At 38.2% G+C, this 21,287-nt stretch overlaps 1 protein-coding gene across 20 annotated transcripts in view; it reads left to right on the forward strand.

The window, feature by feature from the left end:
• Positions 1-21,287, forward strand: part of MYCBP2 (MYC binding protein 2) — a 198,523-nt gene that overhangs the window by 121,672 nt on the left and 55,564 nt on the right. For 10 of the 20 annotated variants that reach the window (XR_014789262.1, XR_014789263.1, XM_084844798.1 and 7 more), the window contains 8 exons: positions 311-408; positions 3,740-3,856; positions 5,318-5,458; positions 11,485-11,559; positions 12,565-12,789; positions 13,646-13,778; positions 14,692-14,817; positions 20,067-20,228. Coding sequence is in view for 18 of the 20 variants with exons in the window: in XM_084844798.1 (XP_084700924.1) it covers positions 311-408; positions 3,740-3,856; positions 5,318-5,458; positions 11,485-11,559; positions 12,565-12,789; positions 13,646-13,778; positions 14,692-14,817; positions 20,067-20,228 (1,077 nt within the window). In the remaining 2 variants the exon portion in view is untranslated. The remainder of the gene's footprint in view (positions 1-310; positions 409-3,739; positions 3,857-5,317; positions 5,459-11,484; positions 11,560-12,564; positions 12,790-13,645; positions 13,779-14,691; positions 14,818-20,066; positions 20,229-21,287) is intronic. The other 10 variants (XM_084844788.1, XM_084844791.1, XM_084844784.1 and 7 more) reach the window with 9 other exon arrangements.

Here is a 21,287-nt window from a genome sequence, read left to right on the forward strand (position 1 = left end):
ACTTACATCATGTCCTTCCCAGTCATTAAGCAGCTACTACTTTCTTGAATCCCGCCCTACATGGGTCAAGCTTTGGTATGTCCTACCTGATATACTGTTTACATGCACAAGAGAAAAGACTGTTGGTCACTTACCCATAAAAGGGATTTCTTTGTGCATATAAAACAGTAAATCCCTTTTACGGGTAAGTGACCAACAGTGTTTTCTAATGGGTCCCTGGTACCACACTTTTGAATGAAATAACTTTCAAGCAGTCATTCAGATTTCTTATTTACCCTTTGTACTTCACGATAATTTCCTTACTTTACAGATGCTGGACTAGAAGTAAAAGTAAAAGATCCTCCAAAAGGAATGATACCGCCAGGAACCCAGTTGGTAAAACCGAAAGCAGAGCCTTTACCAAACAAGGTATAAGACGTAAAATTATTTTTTAAAATTGAAATGGCATTACTGTATGTAAATATATTACCTATATTGTCTAATATTTTAACTGCCAGACCTCAGAGATTAGAGCATATGCTTCAGAAGCTTCCAGATGAGGCTTTCATTGTGCTATCATCCTGCCTCAGTAACAGAATTGTATTGGGGGTCCAAACAAAGTCTTCTTCCACTTGTAACCCTCTCGTCTTTTCCCACTTCAGTCTTGTTTATTGTCCCAAAAAAAATCCATTTAGGAGGAAAAGACAGATTAGCTGCACAGTGTCTTTTGACTGTTGGTAGTACTAGGAGCTCTCCATATGGAAGAACCTCTAGATACAAGATGGCCCTTCTATACAAAGCAACGTTGTTTATGACTCTATTTTTAAAGACCCATTAGATGACAGTATTAATTGAAAGAAGTTTCCTACATTAGGTTTCCTTCTTAAAACATTTTAACCAGCAAGAAATTGTAACGACAGCCATCTCCAAATAAATTTTTGACCTCTCAGGCCCTTTCACAAATTACAGAGAAACAAGCTGGCAACTCAACAGAGAGCTGCAGCTAATCCTCACTCTTTGGCAAACCTACCCAAACAAATGTGTTTTCAGTGTTTGTCACGTCTTGCAGTATACATTTAGGAGCATGTACATGCTCCAAATTCATACAAACATACTGGTTATCATAACTGGGTTTTTAAAATATAGTCCTTCATTTTAAAGCCAAGTCAGCTTGCAGTCACAACCATCTATTTTAATGGAATGGAAAAGAAGAACCCTGTCTTCCCTTAATGCAAAAATATGTCCCTTGTCTCAATGGTGCTGGACTATATCTAGGACATGATTCACATCATTAGTGCTTTCATGGCTGATTTCTTAAAAAAATAGATAGGGGTGAGGGGAGCCAGGTCGGGACCATGGGGGAGGCAGTTTTAACACTTTGCTCTTACTACAGTCTCAGTCAGACTCAGCCACCCAGCACCATGCCTGCTATTCACCATGGGAGGAAAAATTTACTACCAGAGGGCAGAGGCGTCGAACCTCTTTCAGCCTAAAGGCCAAATTTGGTTTCCGAGAAGCTGTTGGGGGTGCATTCCAGTGGTGGGTGGGGTGGAAGGCAAAAGAGACGGGGCCAAAATGCAAAAAGATACCAGCATATTTTAGCTTCAAGCTCTTACTGCCAGGAATGAAGCCTTAGGAGAGGCATTGAAACCTTTTAGAATGGGGAAAAAAGCCCACATAAATCCAAATGATTGGCAGTCAGGGGAAAGGGGGTGGGAGCAGGGTGTTACAGGTTTGGCCTTTGCTGAGAGTTTTCAGACTATAGTTCCAGTATTTAGGAAGGCTTGGACTGCCAGTTAACTACCCATAGCTGATCAGTACACTTCAAGCAAAGCATACACCAAAAATTGTTTTAGGTGGATTCAGTTTTGGTTTTATGCTAACAAGAATTAGTAAGAAAAAAATCTTTTGATTCATTTTTGATTACTTTATTAGGAATATACTTGTAACCACATCAAAATATGACTTTCTTAAAAGAACATTAAAAATTCTTGTCATTAAACGGAGCTTTGCTAAAGATTCTTAGAAATTAATAGCTTAATAGGAAAGAGTTACTCAAACATTTATTGTTTTTAGACTTTTAGCTCTAATAGCTTAAAAAGGAGAAATCTTATTTTAAGTACCAAGTTTCCCCATTTAAATACTGTATAGGTTATGCAACTGACAGGTACACAGGCCTGGTGAGCTTCTAATAAGAAGCTCCCATGTTGTAAGATCAGCACATATTTATATCTTTTTGTGTAGAAATTACCTCATAGCTAACATTATCTACTGTCCCATAAATTAGGGCTCACAGTCTTAATTATCTTATTGTTACTAAACTTTCCTAAAAAATTAGATCATACAAAAAAGGATTACACGTATACTTTTTAGGCTAGATGTGATAAATTCTGAATCACCTTTGAGAAGATGTTTTACTCAAAATTTGCCTGTAAATTGAAGTCTATACATTTTTTTCAGATACCTGTATATCAAGCTTTTTGATGTGCATATACTTTACATAACATTTTTGCTCATTAATTGATAAGTGAAAACTTTGACCCATGTTGGCTTGTTTGATCATGTGAGCTGGCCCTTTAAGTACACTTTCGACCTGAAATAATACAGTCTCACACTGTCATTACGCAAATAACCCTGTAGCCCAAGTGATAGGGCTTCAACTCAGCGGTCATCTTGACCACTATTTTTTTTTATGCCAGTTACCCAGAATTCATTGTGAACCTGCTTGTGTTTTGTGTATCTTTAATACTATTGCTACTTTTTACTAATTTACATTTTCAAATTATTTATCATTAACATTTGGCATTTGCATTTCATATTAAGACATATTGTTTTAAAAGAGGTGGATTAGCAATTTCTCAATAGTCTTTCCAGCAAGTCCAATAAAGCAAAATCAGCTATTTCCTAAAACTCCAGGCCAGGGGGAGAGGGTGTGGCCATCTGGGGAACTCTGGAGGTCTGAATTGGGACTGTGGACAGCCTGGATTGGGATCATGGGCCTGAGGTTTGACACCCCTGCCATAGGGCATATTTCTGTAAACATCTCCTTCATCATCTTAACAAATACTTCAAACAAAGCTTTAAAAAGGCATCCAGATTTTGAGTGTAGTCCTAACATGAGTTATGTAGGGCTAAGTATCTCTGGCTTTGTTGGGATTTGCATATGAAGAACTAGGCACAGGTGTTTAGTTCTGTTGAGTCTTCTATTGCCCAGGAACTTTAAAGCAGGAGCAGCAAGAGCAATCTTATCAATACTTGGTGAATTTATATCCCACCTTTCTTCCATCATGGAATTCAAGGTGGAATACATAGGGTTCTCAGGTGGTCTTGCCTCCAGACACTGACCAGCCCCAAACCTGCTTAGCTTAACCAAGTTGGCTGTACCGTGTGCCTTAAGACCATGCCCTTATCATAAAAGCTTTTGCTCTAGTTTTCCATATCTGTATTTGCCATCACTCAAGAATAATTAGACCACCATTTAATTTTGTTTATTGTGACTACTGCTTATATCCTATTTAACATAAACTTTGGTATCTAATTTAGTTTGTGTGCAACTCTTTTAATATGGCTTCAAAGAGAGAGAACAAATTTGAAGTTTTTCATATCAGTCTTGGAAAATTTAGAAGCAGACTATAGCTGTTAGGAGGCTTTCACTTGGGTGCTGTAGGTTTTCATAATCTGAAGCCATATCTTTATACTCCTTAAAAAACCGAGCTCTTTTCCAAGTTTCTCTGCCTTACTGTCTCTTTGCTTTTCTTAGGTTCGCAAATTTGTGGCCAAGGACAGTGCAGGGCTGCGTATCCGTAGCCACCCTTCCCTTCAGAGTGAGCAGATAGGCATAGTAAAAGTCAATGGATCCATTACCTTTATTGATGAGGTAACTTGCAAGAAATGTATATGAAATTGAAATTAGATTAAATTACCACTTATGCATACAGGCCAGCATCAAAGAACCTCATGTCTAGTCTCACATGGCCAATGGATTTAGGGTTCTGGAATAGGAGCCATCCCAGGCCATACAATCCTCTTTGAAACTTAATAGTTTCAACAGCAATTTGTGATATGGAATGGGCAAATAAGTCTGAAATCCCACTGAGTGCATGTAAGCCTTTGGATGTATAAGATCTTTGGATACTGGCCAGAGTATTTAGGTAAATGGGCATAAATTACCAGCTGTATCATTTCATTTTACCAGCCACTTTGCTTTCTGTGTTGCTTTAAACTCATGCTCACTATTGCATTTTGGCAAAACCAAGTTAGATATTTCTCATTGACCTGGTTTGCATGTAACGGCAATTCCTGGGATGTTTAACACAGGAATTGCCAATATCTAGTAGGAGCAAGCAAGTGCACTTGTTGATTATGCTTTCAATTAACCCCGGAACACCTCATTTTCAGGCTGCTTCCGTCACGAACCCAGAAACTTAGGGTTGTTTAGATGTTAAATGACACAAGAGTTAACACATGATTTGTTGTTGTGTTAACTCTGCGTTGTTTAACCCCTAAACAATCCAGAGTTTCTGGGTTCAAGCGTCATGATAACCCAGGAATGAGGCATTCCAGGGTTAATTGAAGACATAATTGACAAGTGCACTTGCTTGCTCCTACTAGATAACTGCAAGTTGAAGCGACAAGTGTACAGGAGGCAGCACACCCACTCACTGCTGCTCGGCCCTGACAGCCCATGGGGTGGACAACACATGGATTGTCATTATGTGCAAACTAGGCCATTGTGTTAATGTTTTAAAGTTTCTGTTGATTATTCAGCTTTATTTCAAGTCAGCTAAGTTTCCGGAGAAATTATTTTGATAGGAAATTTGAATGCTTCTGTTTTATATAAATAGAACATTTGTAGCTTTTACAAAAGCCAGCTTGTGCCAGGTAAAATACGGAAAAGTTGCAAACCCTCTATTGTGAGTGCCTAGATCTGGTTTTTAATGTGCCTTTCAATCTTTACATTTCCAGTCAGTCTTTCTCTTCATAGTAAATAATTATTTTTTATAATCCAACAGTTTGATCCTAAGACACAACATGGTAACAAATTACTGTTTTCAGTTTTCAAAAGTGTTTATCAACTACTTTTCCAGAACAAGGTCCCATATCTCAATGTTACACCGCTGTTGTAGGTATTTAGAATTATAGTTAAATCTTTTAACATGATTATTTGTACTGCACCCTTAACCTTAATCTGCTTTAAATTTCATGAGTCGCCTCTTTAAAATCTTTAGTTAAATAATCCCAAAGCTGAACTCGCTTGCAGCCATGTTATTCTTGATCTGCAGTCATTTTATCATTTGCTGCCTAAGTAGCCTAGCTTGTGTTTTTTCTTTCTTCATAGATCCACAATGATGATGGTGTATGGCTACGACTGAATGATGAGACAATACGGAAATATGTTCCTAATATGAATGGGTACACTGAAGCCTGGTGCCTTTCTTTTAACCAGCATCTTGGGAAAAGCCTTTTGGTCCCTGTTGATGTAAGTAAATTGTAATTTTATAGAACTGTATAATGGCAAGATTTTTTTAAAAGGTTGTCACCATCCCTTCATCCTACCTGTAAGCGTAATTATTCCCATTAAGCAATTTTAGGGTTTGTAACAATGATGCAGTGTAGAAAGAATTAAGGAACATGGAAGTAATCTTTCTCTCTCTCTAAAGGAGGCAAATAGCTAAGCTGGAACATTGTCTGGTGTAAACTGGGCCAGCAGTGTGGTCTGTACCATTTATATTTGACTAATATCCAAAATAAATATTGTTTATTACGCCCTGTTTTGCCTTAAAAGAGATTTGGTCATATTGACATGACATGCTATTGCTGGAAATATGTATTGCTTTCTCATTTGGGTACTGTACTGATGCTATTTATCTTTTAAATTTTGCTTTTTGTTTGTTTATTAATTAGACTGCTTCACCAATCTTTCGGGTAAAGTAGGAAATCATAAACTCGGAATATGTTTTAGTACTTTATGATTGATATGATTTATTTTATAGTAGTTAAAAATGTAGTGCTTTATTCCCAACTGTGGGCCAATGCAAGTATAATGCAGCCTGTGGTATACTGGTACGCTGTCAACCTCATTTCAGATCAGGATTAGGATTGCCAGGGAAGGGTGGAGGAAAGTCTTACTTGAGAGGGGAGAGATTGTGTGATCCAGCTACCCTATTACATCTGCACTGGCCTATGGTAAATAAATTTAAACATAGTACTATATCAGTTACATTCTTCAGCACATCAAGTGAAGATCTGGTTAAACTGAAATTGGTGAAAGATATGCCTTGCCTTGACCTTGGTATAGATGTTATTAGCTGCTGTGAGAGAACTCTGCAGTGTTGAATAAGAGAGTGGCTGCATTTTATAAAAGAGTAAGCCTCAATTGTTGAGAATTCTGGCTTATTGATATTGAGAAAGTGTGCTGGTGCCATGGGTAATTTAAGCATTACATCTGAACGTAGACCTTGGTTTCCTGCTTCTCTAACAAGCCAGGATCTAACAAGCCAACTAGAAACCCTAGCTTCAAAAGTGGCTTGTTAGAGGAGCAACAAGCCAGCAGTCTGAGTTCAGAGTTAATGGGTTGGTTCATACAATTACCATGGGTTAAACAAGCCATTTGCCTAATAACCCACCTGGGCACAGCTTGTGTTGTCCAAACCGGGGGTGGGGGTGGCTTGTTGGAGGGGGAACAACCCTCAGATAACCCATGGACTGCTGTTGGGTTATTTAAGGGTTGTTTCCCCTCCAAGAAGCTGTGCCGCCCAGGTTTGGACAACACGACAAGCCGTGCCCGGGTGGGCGACTAGGCAAATGGTGCCCGGTACATGCCTCAGCTTACGCAAGCCTTAGTGGCTTGCTTAACCCACAGTGATCATGCAGACCAGGTCATTGATAAGCTTTCTATGGCTAGTAAATTCTTGGTTACCATAGCTGCTTGCAAGGAGAGCCAAACGGGAGTAATTGGGCAGTGTGAACCAACACACTTCCTCATTGCTGAGAATTCTGGCTTATCAGTAATTCTGGCTCACCATGTAGTTCATATGTGACTAGGATGTGTTATACTGTTATTACTCAAGGTGATGACATATCTATAATAAGTTAAGGATAGGAAAGGGTAGGTTTTACTATTGAGAGAGAGTACCTTCAGAGATTTAGACGCTGCCCAGTTCATAGTCATTATTGTTTTAAAGTATGTGAAAATTGCACAGTAAGTGACACATGTTCAACCATGCAAATGCAATTGTGTACAAAGATGACAGGATGGGAATCCCTGTCGTCTTTGTTGAAAGATGGCTTTGCATGAGGAAGAAAATACATGCAATACTGAATACAGTGATAGCACGAAGACTGTGCTTCTGCAGGGAATTTGTATTGGTGAGCCTGTTGCCTTTTTCAAAGGCTTCTAGTGAAAAACTTGTACGTAATGCAGGATGACAGTCATTTGTTTTAAAATAGTCTATCTTTAAGGTAAACGTTAGTGCTTCAGCTTGTAATAGCTGATTTAAGTTCCAAAGAATGTTTCTAATTTGAAGGAAGTCGTAGAGATCTGTTTAAAAGATATCAATAGTACATTCATATGAACTTGGCAGTTCGGAAAGGTTAAACAGATTGGTGTGTGTTTTTGTTAGATACTGCTATGAATGGCACTTGATAAATGGCAATTGTTTGCTGTGCTGCCCCCATGTGGTGAGCCAACTTGGGCTGCAGGTTAGAGTGTTCCCTGGATTATGTGTGTTGAGGTTCCAGCCACTCAGCCCACTGATTTCCCCTTACCTGATAGTTGCTATAAAGGCTTTAGGTCAATTTTTTACTTGTCATGCACAACTAACAGCCTTGGCTGTGCGTGCCTGGCTGCTAGATCTAGGCCTATGTGTGTCTTCCTAGCCAGCTGCCTGCCTGCCTGCCTGCCTGCATGCTAGATTTTCCCTTGGGCTTTGGTCCCAGCAGGGACATGCCTTCTGCTCTACTTCTCTTTCTAAGGCTGCCAAAGTCCAACATCCAGCAATGTTATTATTAGCTTGGATATTTTTGTGAAGCTTTCAATCTTGGGAACAACCTTTCTTCCTTTTGAGGGAGTATTAGCTGTGAGGAAAGTTTAAGCTTTCCTTTATACCATAATTTGCAAATCTGAAAGTTGGGCTTGACAGTATATTCAGTACTTATGGTATGGTTCCAGACTAATTTCTAAGAATTCTAATAGAGACAATAAAAGAGAACAAAATGACATTCCAGAGAGTTTGCTTAATAATGTCCTTGTCTGACAGCTTCCTGGGTTGGCTGTCCTCCATGATGACTTTGAACATCTTGGCCAAAATTTATTCGTTATCGAGTTATACAAATACTTGAACTTTGAGCCTATTCATGTCTTTAGTTACCAGGGAGAAATGTCAAACTGGTATGAGTGTTGGGTGTGCATATTGCATAACCACCATGTCTCCCTCTGCATCTTGCAACACTGATACTTCAATAGAAATGTTCAATTTTTCTCATTACTTAGTTTATCAGGGAGGTAATACATGCAAAGATCTGAGTTCATAATGATATAGGGCAGGATAGAAATGTTTTAAATAAATAAATGCAAAGAAATGTGGTACAGAAGTTACTTTATTCTTGAAAGGATGGAAGCATCCAGGACTTTTACTGATTTGAGGTTTCTCTCTAGTAAGCTCAAACGTTAAGCAGAAAATATTAAATTGTAAGTTTAAAAAAAAATTTGTATGTCAAGAAGAACAAGGCAAATATTAAACATTGAAAAAACAAACTACTATTAGGTCCAGGCATACACATATGCACAATTCAGTTAAGCAAAAGATTTCTGCCACTCTCTCTAGTCCTTTTCTTTTCCGTTCTTTTGCTCTCCTTTCCTTTTCACAAACCTCTTATTGTTAGAGTACGATTGTATCTAGGTTGTGTCAGACAAAATGTTTATTAATTCTAAAACTAGACTTGCACTGCACAAATTCGAAAAGAAAATGACTATGCTGTAATTTATTGATGCTGTGTTGAAGGCAAACATTATTGTTAATATGATTACAACATATTTCCTAGAATCCATTACTGAAACGACATAAAATATTTGTGTGCAAAATTGAAGGTGAGGAGACACTTTTTTGCAGATTCGGTTTCTAAAGAAAGTGCACTGGCAAGTTAAACATGGCAGTCAAACATTAATATTGAATAGATTGACAATTCCATATTGAAAGCTTTTGTGGTGATAAATATATGCATATTATTTAAAAGTGGCAGTGAGAAGATTATATGCTAGAAAAGCATGTCATCATAATGCTTACACAAGTAAATGCATTCATTGTGAATATACAAAATTATTGCACAATAGCCACTTGCCTTTTTACTGCTAATTTCATTTTCTTTGCTTTTTACATAATTCATATATCACAAGAATAATAGTGTATGGTTGAAAGAGTACTCTGGAAAAAATATTTTTGATGTTTTATGTGTGGAAAGTCTGCAATATAGCTTCTTATTCGATTTTGCTACTTAATCTGCTAATCTAAATCTTATACAATTCATTCTCTAACAAATGTATTTTGAGATGTGTGCAAAATTGATATTCATTGTCCGATTTGAACAAAAAGGCCATCAGCCACCTGATTTGTGTATGAGTACTGCATGTATTAGACATTGAAGGCCAGGATCCATGTGTAAGCAGAATTGGGAGGGAATTTTTTTAATGCCAGTTTTCACATTTTCAGCCCAGAAGGTCCCCTTACCTTCAGTAGTAGCTTTTCTGAGCACATAAGGCCAGTGCATGCCTGGACCACAGTGCATGGCCTTGTGGATCTCAGCCCAAAGGGATATGCTGATAGTTAGCCTTTCTGCAAAACCTGTTTTCAGTGCTAAGCTGACTGGGGTGGTAATGCTTATCCTTAGATTTTATAAAGAGAGACAGAAAGGCGGTCTCATGTAATGACAGCCCATCAGTTTAAAAAACGATGGGTTGTTGTGCAGAAGTGGGGGCGAGCGATCGCTTTACTGCACAACCCACGATTGGCTCCTTCGTAGATTGTGCATGAGAAACCAGACCGCTGTGATGTTTGGGGCTAAACAACCCAGCAGTTAACCCATGGCTGCTTGTTGGGTTAACCGCTGGGTTGCTTAGCCCCTAGACAACCCAGTGGTCTGGGTTCACACATTACACTCCTATGAAGGAGCCCATTGTAGGTTGTGAGGTAAAAGGGGAAGAGGTGCTGCCCACTCGTTTTAAACAGATAGGTTGTCATTATGTGCAAACAGAGACAGAGAAATTGTGTATAACCTGACAGCAGTATCAATTGTGGCTAAATTAAAACTTACTTAAAATGCCAAATTCCTGGTTTACACTAGCGTTTATTTAAATTTATTTTTATAGTATATTTACCATTTATTTAACTTCATTCCTCAAAAAGGTTGGGAGATGCTTATCTTTACATTAAGCAAGTTCTTTGTTCCAAATTAAGCTATGGTACTCTCATGACTTAATATGAGCCAGGGATTCTTTCCAGAACCTATTTTCCAACACTAGGGCTCCACACTAGAGCATCTGAAGCAATAATAAGCAAATGTGCCTCTAATTTTGTGCAGAGTGCCTTTCCCACATGCCAAGTAACAGAGAATGCCTCTACACATTTGGGATTAGAGTATTGAGCTTCCGGGTCTATAGGGGAGGGAGGGGTGTTCTGATAATTTAGAAATGAGTTACAGGATGTCCTTTTAAATGGGTTATGCACAAGAGGGTAATTCTGCCAACGGTTAATCGGACTCTTCTGTAAATAGAATTGCTTCTAGTTGCCAGGAGTAGAGAGTGTATAAAATAGGATATTTGTGGACATTTGGGTTTTCATTGTTTTAAAAATAGTTTTTTCTTCGTTTTAGAATGCAACAGGCGGTATGACCAAAATAATATATTTTAATAAGCACATCACTTTTTATATTTCATAACTGCAATAAAAAACACCATGAAAATTTTAGAGTACTCTGCAAAATGTATTTTAACGTTGTTGAGACATATGGCAGTAAGGTGCTTTCCAAAGTTCTCTTAAGTACTACCAGAATATTTTAAACTTTTCCAGTTACGAATAGGTGGCTGAATGTCTGCATTACATATTTTTCCTCACTTCCCCCTCCCCCCAGAAAAAAATCTTCACAAAGTGGCAGACTGTCTTTCATAAAACAAATCTGGCTTGTGATAGGACTGGTGTTCTCATTCAGACAGGAGAATGGGAATTGCCTTATGCAAAATGTTTTAAGCTCTATAAAAGTATCTTTCTATTCAGTGACTGGCATGACACACTACATCATTCAGAGCTTTATAAGCTGTTTGTCTTCAACATATTTTTTTCCTTTGGTGAACAGTGGGTTCAGCTTACTTTATTTTAAAACTACCTTAAATGAGTATTGTTACAAGGATGCAGAAAAACTAAAATAAAAAGCGCTCTACCTGTCTCTAATTTCTTCTGATATGTTAATGTTCCAATTCTCTGTTGATATTTGTCTATCTTAAACTTTACATAGAGTATCTTTAATGCTAGCCAAGGAGTCAGGGATTTGGACTTATTTTCATGGACTTCCAAACCTTTTCCCTCTCAGGTGAGTTTTCTTAACTACCAGGATCAGTCTCTTGTGTACCAGTGTTTTGAGCATTGTGGAGTATGAGACTACTATGCCTTTAAATTTGTGGTTTTCAAACTTTGGAAAACTCCTTCTAGGTTGATGTTTGCTGAGGAACTATTTTGCATTGCTGGAGAGGCTGGGTCATGTTCTGGGGTACCCTCTCAGTTCATGAGCCCTGTTAAGTCTCACCATCACCCTGCAGGAATGGAGACTGTCCCCTAGAACAGCGGTGGACAACTTCGGGCAGTCCAAGGACCAATTTCCCCTGCTACGGGCTGTACTCTCCCCACTGTCACCCCCCACACTACAAAAAAAGGGGGGGAACAAGCTAAATGTGTCCATTCTAAGCTTCTGTAGCAAGCTTGTCCACCATTACTGATCACCTTGAGGAATCCCTAATAAACCTGTGAGGAACACCTGTTTGCTAAAACTCAGTTTGAATATGCTGCATAAAATCAGCCATGTCTCCTGGTAACAATATCCCATACACCTTTTTAAAATTCTGTAGGAGGTGCCTGATTGATGCTGTATTCCAAGATAACATGCAACGAAATATCTCCATCAGTTAAATGTATACCTTCTGTTACCCTTTCCATCGTATGCACTCCTGCATGAATGCTTTTACTAGATCATAGTCTTGTATTCTCAGTCTTGTGTTTGTATCATTTTTTAAAAAAACTACAGATGGACAATTGCTTGTGTGATGCTTCCAAATGTTCATGATTCAGATGCATACCTTTTATTTTACAAACATTCATACAGCAGATATTTTACATTCTTTGTGTTTAGGAGTAATTCATTGAGTGCTGCAAGTTCAGTTCCTATTTTACAAGAAAATCTACAGTTTAAGAAATGTTACCTTTTTTAGGGCAAGACCTTAGTTGCAGATTTAACAAAGAGTGAGTGGGTTTAGGTGAAAAATACAAAGGCATTAACGGGATTTTTTTGTTTGTTTTGGTTTTTTTGTTCTAAAATTTTCAGGAGTCTAGATCTAATGCAGATGACTATTTCAAAGACCTAAACTCACACTGCCCTCAGGAAGCGGTAATGCAGGAGCCAGATATGCCGTTCCTTCGTGGTGGGCCTGGAGTGTATAAGGTAGTGAAGACTGGCCCCTCAGGTCACAACGTCAGAAGCTGTCCCAACCTTAGAGGTATCCCAATTGGAATGTTAGTTCTGGGAAACAAAGTCAAGGCAGTAGGCGAGGTATGGATCCTTGTAGCTTCAGTTCTTATCTTCATAGATACTGGCTTATAATAGTAGCAATCATAAGAAAAGCAGTGCTCCTACACAAGGTTTGCTTTTCCATCCTGGGTTGCTAATGGTTAACTTTCTGGAGGTTGGTTTGTGTGGTAAACTAATGCAAGTTATTTTTGCATTGATCATATGTTTTCATTAACTGGCATCAATTAAACTTGGACTTTTTTTGTACACATGTTTTTAAAATATTGTTGATTCATCAGAGAACTACGTCATGTGTTAACTGTATATTTTCAGAGTTTGCTAATGAATTATTTTTAGGGTTACAACAGAATTCAAAAATGATCTTATTTCTTGGGATTGATTCAGCTGTTGCATGCAGTGATCATGCTTTGGTGCTCTTCTGTTGCAATGGGCTTGAGGATGTAGTGTGTCATGCTACTTTTTTTTTCTAAACAGCATACAGCAACTTTGTGAAAATTGAATACATAGTGTCAGACTTTCTCCTTTTCAGGCTTCAAAAATAAATAAATAAATCCAACCTATGCATACTACTGGGTAGCAAATGCTATGTTTAATTGGAGATGTTTAATCATTTCAATGGCTATTCTTTTATTCTGAGCATAATCCAATCTAACACATTGAAAATACTAATAATCTTAAACTTCCTGTGGATGCAAATGATTTTTATTCTACCTTATTCTTTGGATCTTAACTTGAAAAACATCTATTGTCTTTCTATAACAGGAAAGACGCTCTTTTTTCACATGTGGAAGAATATTTCTGCATCTCATTGGCTGATAATTTGAAAAGTAAATTAAAAGTGCCTTTCTATATGTGTGTATGTGTGTGTATGCACTAGGTGACTAATTCAGAAGGAACATGGGTGCAGATGGATAAAAACAGCATGGTAGAGTTCTGTGAAAGTGATGAAGGTGAAGCATGGTCCTTAGCTAGAGACAGAGGTGGAAACCAATATCTCCGGCATGAAGATGGCAAGTTCTTTTAATTTTTATAAAACTGCCTGTTCCGAGTACTTAAAATTAAACATGCAGACAATACCAAGCTTACGTATAAATCTAATAATTCAATAGGTTAAGTGAAAACAGTCTAATTTTATGGTATTCAGAATTCTCTATTTTACAGAGACGATACTGTTTCAGAATGTAGTCATACTCTCACACTAGTCTTGAGCTGTAGCCAAGCAACACTACCTGAGTGAATATTACAGAGCTAGGATGAGGTATTGAGGGCTAAGACAGATGCATGGTCCAGCAAAATGTTTTTTAAAGAAATCACAAAAACTGTATAATCAATTTAGAATGCAAAATCTTTTATTAAGCTTGTCTAAACATGATATGAACTCAGCAAGGAATGACTTCTAATATCTTCTAGGAATGAAATTAAATATAAGAAAATAGAAGCCCCTTTTACGTGTTAATAGCATGAAGGGTGTTGATGCATAGAAAGGGGCAATGTGGCCACAGTGGTGGTCCTGCTCTTGAAGTTGCATACTTTTTCCACTTCCTCCCATGTGGATGCCTGGGAAGGGAAAACCTATAGACATGTAGACCTCTACAGGAGCTGGAATCCCCTTCACATAGGATTTCAGCTCCCATGTAAGTCTATTTGGATTGGGTTCCCCTTCTCAGACATCCACAATAAAGCGATGGATGTCAGAGGTGGGGCTGTGATGCCCCTTTCTACATGTGGATACTCTTCACATGATTAACATGTGAGGGGGGCTGTAGTCTCAGTTACTTTAGAGGTCCTGTTCATTTCAGTACAAGGCTACCATGGAGTTAGTTATGAACTGAAACCTTTGTCTCTGCGTGCATATATTTCATCTTACATTCCCATTTCAGAGACATAGTGAATTAAATCTAAGCAGGTTTCTTCGTTTTACAGAACAAGTTCTTCTAGATCAGAATGGTCAGACCCCACCGCCAAGCCCATTCTCACTGCAAACTTTCAATAAAGGGACAGGGTGTAGTAATGGACAAGGATTTGATTATGGCCTTGGAAATAACAAAGGTACATCTTATGGCAATTACTTTCTTTCTACTACTTTTGAGTGTGTTTTCTGTTGTACTCTTTGCTGTACCAACATAAGTGCTTCAGATGCAAGTCATACATATTCAGATGTGCTTGAGTTTTTAAATAGGGGACTTTAATTATACTGTGAAGTAGCTTTAGTCATAAAGTAATGAATGAGAGTGACATTGCTCATTTGTTGGAGAAGGAACAGCACTCAAAATCATGATAAATTCAGCCTTTGTTCAACAGGACAGGCTTGAGTATAATAATTCTGTGTTGCAGCCAAAATCACTGTTTTTGAAGAACTGTTCGAAAATTCTGAAAATTTCTGACCTAATACTTACAAAAACCTTGCTTTTCTGAAATTTGCTATACTTTATAAACACTTGGTAGTTTCCAGTGTTAGTCCTACATAGAGTAGACTCACTGAAATGAATAGGACTTAAGTTAGTTGTGACAAACTTAAGTTTCATTCATTTCATTAGGTCTACTCTATGTAGAACTAACATTGGATACTACCAGTGTGTCCAGAGCAAATACTTGAGAAACCACACAATTGATTTACAGCATTATGCACTATAACACAAACATAACTTTCTCTGCAAAAAAGGTAAAATTGCATCCCAACACTTGAGCCTCTCCTATGTCTCTCCCCTACCCCAAGCCCTGTGTACCAGGAGTGCTACACTGTAGAAGAATGCTGGTGCAACAAGGCCAGTGATGTTTGCTGTACCAGCACTTGGAATCAGATTGGGCCCTTCTACTTGAACAAGAGGGCTTCTGAGATAGGATTAGACTTTCAAAAGGTTTTTATTAATGAAAATTAGAGCTTCTCCATTATATTACTAGTCTGAAGGCTTCATAGTTATAATTTCTAAACTAAATCAAAATTCAGTATCAGTAACTATTAAATGTTTGCTTTGTTTAACTAGTATAATGTCCTTCACTTAAACGTATGATGTGTCTTAACCAGTCAAAAGCTGCAGTCCTCTCCACTGTTATCCATTTGTAATTTCCACTGAAATCAGTGAGGCTGTATATAGAACTGTATTGCAACCCCAAAACGTTTGTACATGTTAGTGTCTCTGGATATTATTGGTAACTATGGATATTACTTGTGTCATTTCATGTCTCCTGCAGCAGAAAAATGAGGTCAAGTTAGCACATCTACTGTAAGAAAAGTGTAGTATACAGTTTTACAATATAGAATTTTAAAATAAATGGCAGAAACACAGAGAAGAGCACAAAATAAAGATGAGTTTAACTATGTGGATTTTCTGTTTTGAAAATAAGGGCGTAATCAAGCCAAATTAAGCATGTTTAAGTCTCATTAAACAGTAGGAAAGATGTGCTTAACTTTGGCTGGCTCATGCCCTAAATTACAACCATAATAAAGTTATCCCCAAGTGAACTTTGTGTTAATCAGGTGTTGCTTCAAGTTCAGTGTCGTGTTTTTGAGGAGAGGTCATAAGTGTTTTTTTTTAAATGTTCTTATGTTTTCTTGTAAAATAACACAAAAAGGAATTCATGTTCATTTTTATTTGTAGAAATGTGAATAAGAGTCACCTTCACGTCCACTATTCATTCATCCATGATTCCTGGAAACCCCTTTTTATCTTTTGCTGGATCAATTTATAGAGTATTTGCAGTAGAGTCCCTTTGATGTTGCATGTCTTATTGCTTTGTTTTCTTCTTCATGTTTCATTCTCCCTGTGTATTTGCAGTTCTTACATGCAAAGAACAGTGCAGCAAGAGGTACAAACCAATTAACAGTACCCTTTCAGTTGGCATATTCTTGTGACTACTTGCAAATAAATTTACTCAAAAGTAGGTGCAGCAGCATACCATTTGAAGGTAGTCACCCTTAATTATATCTATTCAAAATCACGTTTGTACATATTTTCATAAGACATGCCTGGAAGAGGAACCCTAATTGAATAATCTTGCAGGATGTGGCACATTGTTTCCAGGGTTCTTTTATGGAGCAGGAGTGTGTTGTCTTGTTGTGCTCTCATTACAGATGTACTGGTTTCATGCTTTAATTCATTTTGCAAATAGAGTTGCAACCTATTTCTAACTGTTATATGTTAGCCATATTATGGGAGGTCATACCACTTCCTGAAATCACCCTGAAATATTACTTCAATTCAGCAAGATGATGAAACCTAGAAAGTTCCACTGTTTTTTGGAGTTTGAACTTGAGAATACCCTTGAAAATTCACGCTTTCAAGAACAGGTAGACGCTCCAAAATGAAAATGTAAAATATAATACACTTTATTAAATATTTCAACTTTCAACTGGATAAAAATATGTATTAAATCTGAAGAGTGGAAAGAAGTGATCCTCCTATGGGTGGTCAAAGGGCAATTTTTCACTTCTAGAATAGCAGCTCAAGACGGGGTAAACTTTTGACTTCCCCAGGGGTAAGAACATGCCCTGCCCTCCTAGTCATGCCTTATCTTCTGAGCAGGCAGCTGGGTTTCTCAAGAGCTCTTCAGACCTCTAGTCTCCTCTCCTCCTTCCTCCCCTGCCCCTAATTACTGGTCAAGCGCATCCAGCTAATGTGGTACCTTACTTCTGGAAGGAAAAAAAGACAACAGGTGGCAACTTGTCCTTCCCTCAAGGCAAGGATGAAGCCATCAGTCTTTCAGGTGCTTCATGCCAGAAAGTATGGTGCATGTCCAACCTTGGGACATGCAGGAAAGAGCAGCTGTTTTTGAACTGCAGTTCCTGAGGGCCTCCCAAAGCAGCCATCTCTTTTCATTCCCCAAAAGTGTGGACACCAGATTTTGCCACTGATGGGAGTTCAGGGGTGTTGGGGCAAGAATGTTTTATCATTCCATTCCCACGTTTGTAGACTCCTGAAGGGTGTAGCTGTAAAACAAAAACAAATCTGGCCCCAGTACCAGTTTCAGACATGGAACCTGAATTGGGTGCTGACTGCTACAGTGGGAGCTCTCCTTTATATTTCTGGCTAAAATTCCCCTTAAGGAATTCCCCTTAAACACATTGTTCTTGCTTGTAATCATATCACCACAAAGGATTTCAGAATTGGGTATCTTAAAAGGAAAAAATATTCCTTGTTATCAAAATGCCCTCCTTTAGGTAGCCAGAGGGTAGTCTTCCACTTTTGAGAAATAAAAAAGCAGTAATCCTGTAGGGTTGATCATCCAGCTGATAGCCATATCTCAGACCATATCTCAGGCCATCCAGACATACAGTCCCAAATAATGCATCTGCATATGAGAGAAGATTGGCTAGTGAACATATTTACAGATGCTCACCCAGACATCTCCTCCTTAGAGGATCAACCCCAAAAGGCTGCTGAAATCATTGTCCTTACACCTTCCTGGCAAAACCTTACCTAATGTTTGGTAAGCTCCTAGAATGCTTTCTGAGCTTCCAGAATTGTGGGGCCTTGCATACCTATTTCCAAAAGAAGCATGACACAAGAAGACTGTCATCTGCTAGATCTCAGAGTTAGGCAAATAAAAACCTGGGAACCTTTCATACATTCAATTTGTGCCAATCCTTCACCCTTGAATGCGCAGACTTGGGGCAGAAGGTTCCCACTATCACTCTGCATGTTCCAGGAAGGAGGAATTTTATCTAAGGCAGCCTTCCCCAACCTGGTGCCCTCCAGATGTTTTGGAATTCAACTCCCATCAGCCCCAGCTAGCATCACGAAGAGTGAGGGATCCTGAGCATTGTAGTCCAAAACATCTGGACTGTATCAGGTTGGGGAAGGCTGATCTAAAGCATGAATGATGTATCAAGTATAAGCATAATGTTATCCCAGTGGAAAATACCCATTCTCAGAGGTGGCCAGAAGTCAACTTACCCATCCAGTTGAGTGTTTTGGCTTAGGATGTACATATAGACATGTGGGGGAGGTGGACAGGGCATTGCAGGGATTCCAAAGTTGTTTTGTTCTATTCTTACCAGCTTTGTTTTGTACCAAGGGCTAAGGGGTTCTGGCTTTGCCAAGCTCAGTATGCAAGGGCAGCGAATGCCCTTTCCCATGTGAAGTCAAAAGTTGGCCCTGCCTTTAACCAGGAGGGACTTATTCATTCAAAACGCTTATATTTTGCCTTTCCTTAGGGCAAGGCTGCTAGCAATAATAGGTCAAAAACAAGCCAAATTTTAAAAACTGCAGAATACTAAAAGACGGGTGATCAATTAAACATCTTCCAGCAATAAAACCATTCAATGTATCAAGTTACATCACACATCAGCACAGGACCAAAGCCTTTCATATCCCCAAAGCCCTTCTAAACAAAGTTTTAGCTATCTAGTGGAAGACATTGCTATCCCAGACATGAAAGACGGCCCTATGGCCAGTGCTGAGAACTAGAATTTAACAATAAATAAAATGAATCTTTCAAATATACAGACTTGGTGAACATGTCTATATAGTTGACACCAAAAAAATAATATAGGTCCATTTACAAAAGTTGTGTTTTGTTTAAGATTAGTAAAAGAAGGAAGAAAAAAGTTATTTATTTATTTATTGTAAATTATTTTTAGGCTGCCTTCTTGAATCTCATTTACCTAAGGACCAAAACTTTTTTATTTAAAAATGAATAGTGGGGTCTTTAAAGTGCTGTGCAGTTCAAAATTGGTGCATGTGATAACAAATAGCATGCTTAAATACTCTTTTCTGAGAAATAAGGCATGAAAGTCATTTGAGAACTAATACCACTTAAAAATAGTGGTTGAACTTACTATCTAGCTGTGGTGTTTCCTAACAATGACTCTCAGTAATACATAAAATCACATTCAGTCCTTGGTCTAAAGTTTATTCTGAAGGGAAGCTGTCTGTGATTTAAGTGTTCTAGTAAACATACCTTTTTGCTGTTTCCTTACTCCCATTTCTCAAGTCTTTGTTCCCAGTCCTATTATACAAGAGTTCCTTTTTTAGGTCATGGTAAATTTTTGTTCTCATTTTCAAAAGGAAACGAATGAGAGGAACATTGGGGGGAAATGTTTTTTGAATCACTTGCACATCTAGTCATCCTCTTCCCCTCTCTCCTTGCAAAAATATTTGATTGAACTACCTATGGTTCTACCAAATATTTCTCGGTAACTGCATCACTTTATACACTGTGTCTTGTTATAGAGTAATACTTAGTTACAAGATCGCAGACAAGTGCAGGTTTTATCAATACTAAACTTTAAAATGAAGTTCATTCAGCACTTTTTGGAAAGTAACAGGTTGTAGTTTTGACTGTTTTGCCCGCTGCAGGTGACCAACTGAGTGCCATACTGAATTCCATTCAGTCACGGCCTAGTCTCCCAGCTCCTTCCATCTTTGATCAAGCTGCAAAAACTCCCTCTTCCCTAGTCCACAGCCCATTTGTGTTTGGACAGTCCCTTTCCTTCCAGCAACCTCAGCCACAGCTTCAGAGTAAGTCTGTCAGCCTTTCCTGCCTCATCAGTCCATTTCTGAAGCTTTGCCATTGCTATAAAAACCTTAGTTGCTTACCAGCTACTAATCATCCATCAATGCACCGTCTTCTTTTTTCTTTTTCTTTTATGTTGGCTTTCCATAACTTTGAAGCAAACTCCAGTCTTCCAGCAATTATTAGGGATTACTGCACTGACCTTTTTAGGATTTCAGTTCAGTTAAAGGGTTTCAAATACTTCCATGCTGCTGTAGCACATGGAAGAAATATAAAATATGCATTGGTACATCTTGAGCTGTAGTGCACAAGCCTATTGCAGTTATACCAGAGCTTTGCTAGAAATTCCGGTATTAACTTCTTCATTTTTTGATAAATGACATACTGGGAGGCTTCACCGTTAACAAAATAGAATTCTGTAAGATTGTTTAAAATTATTTACTTGAAAATTATTGACCTGGTTCACATGTAATGCCAATTTGTGGGTTATGTCACCCATTAATTGGTAGAGGTGAGCAACAGTGAGTTAACTGGGTTCTTTAACTCCTAAGAAGCCCAGAGCTCTGGATTCTCATGTCACAATAACATCCCAAAATGTTCATGCGTTGTTAATTGGAAGTGGTAAGCCCGGCTGCTGCATGACAACAGCCTCTGGGTTGTCGTGATATGTGAACTGGGAAGTTCACATAAATCATGTGGTTTATATAATAGGTTATATAATAGTTTTGATATCACAGCTCCTTTAGCTACCTTCAAATGGTTTCAGTTGGTTTATCATGCAGGTTAATATAAGGTTCCAGCTATCCTTTCCAATTAATTTTTCTGCTCAGCTAGAGAGGAATCATAAAATTGGTGCTCCAGAATGACTATTTTGTACCTTTAGGCTTTAATTTATGCCTGTTTTCAAAGAGATATGAGTCTGTTCTGTAAACTGGATGTGCCAGGTATTTTATTTATTTATTTAAACTACTTGTATACCGCTTGATATCCAAAGATCTCTAAGCAGTTTACATAAAAAATACATACAATACAATATAAAAGGTAATATAAAAACAGTATAAAAT

The sequence above is a fragment of the Heloderma suspectum genome, chromosome 3, assembly GCF_057233095.1.
Source record: "Heloderma suspectum isolate Gila_16-S chromosome 3, 16-S_ref, whole genome shotgun sequence".
NCBI classification, from domain to species: domain Eukaryota; kingdom Metazoa; phylum Chordata; class Lepidosauria; order Squamata; family Helodermatidae; genus Heloderma; species Heloderma suspectum.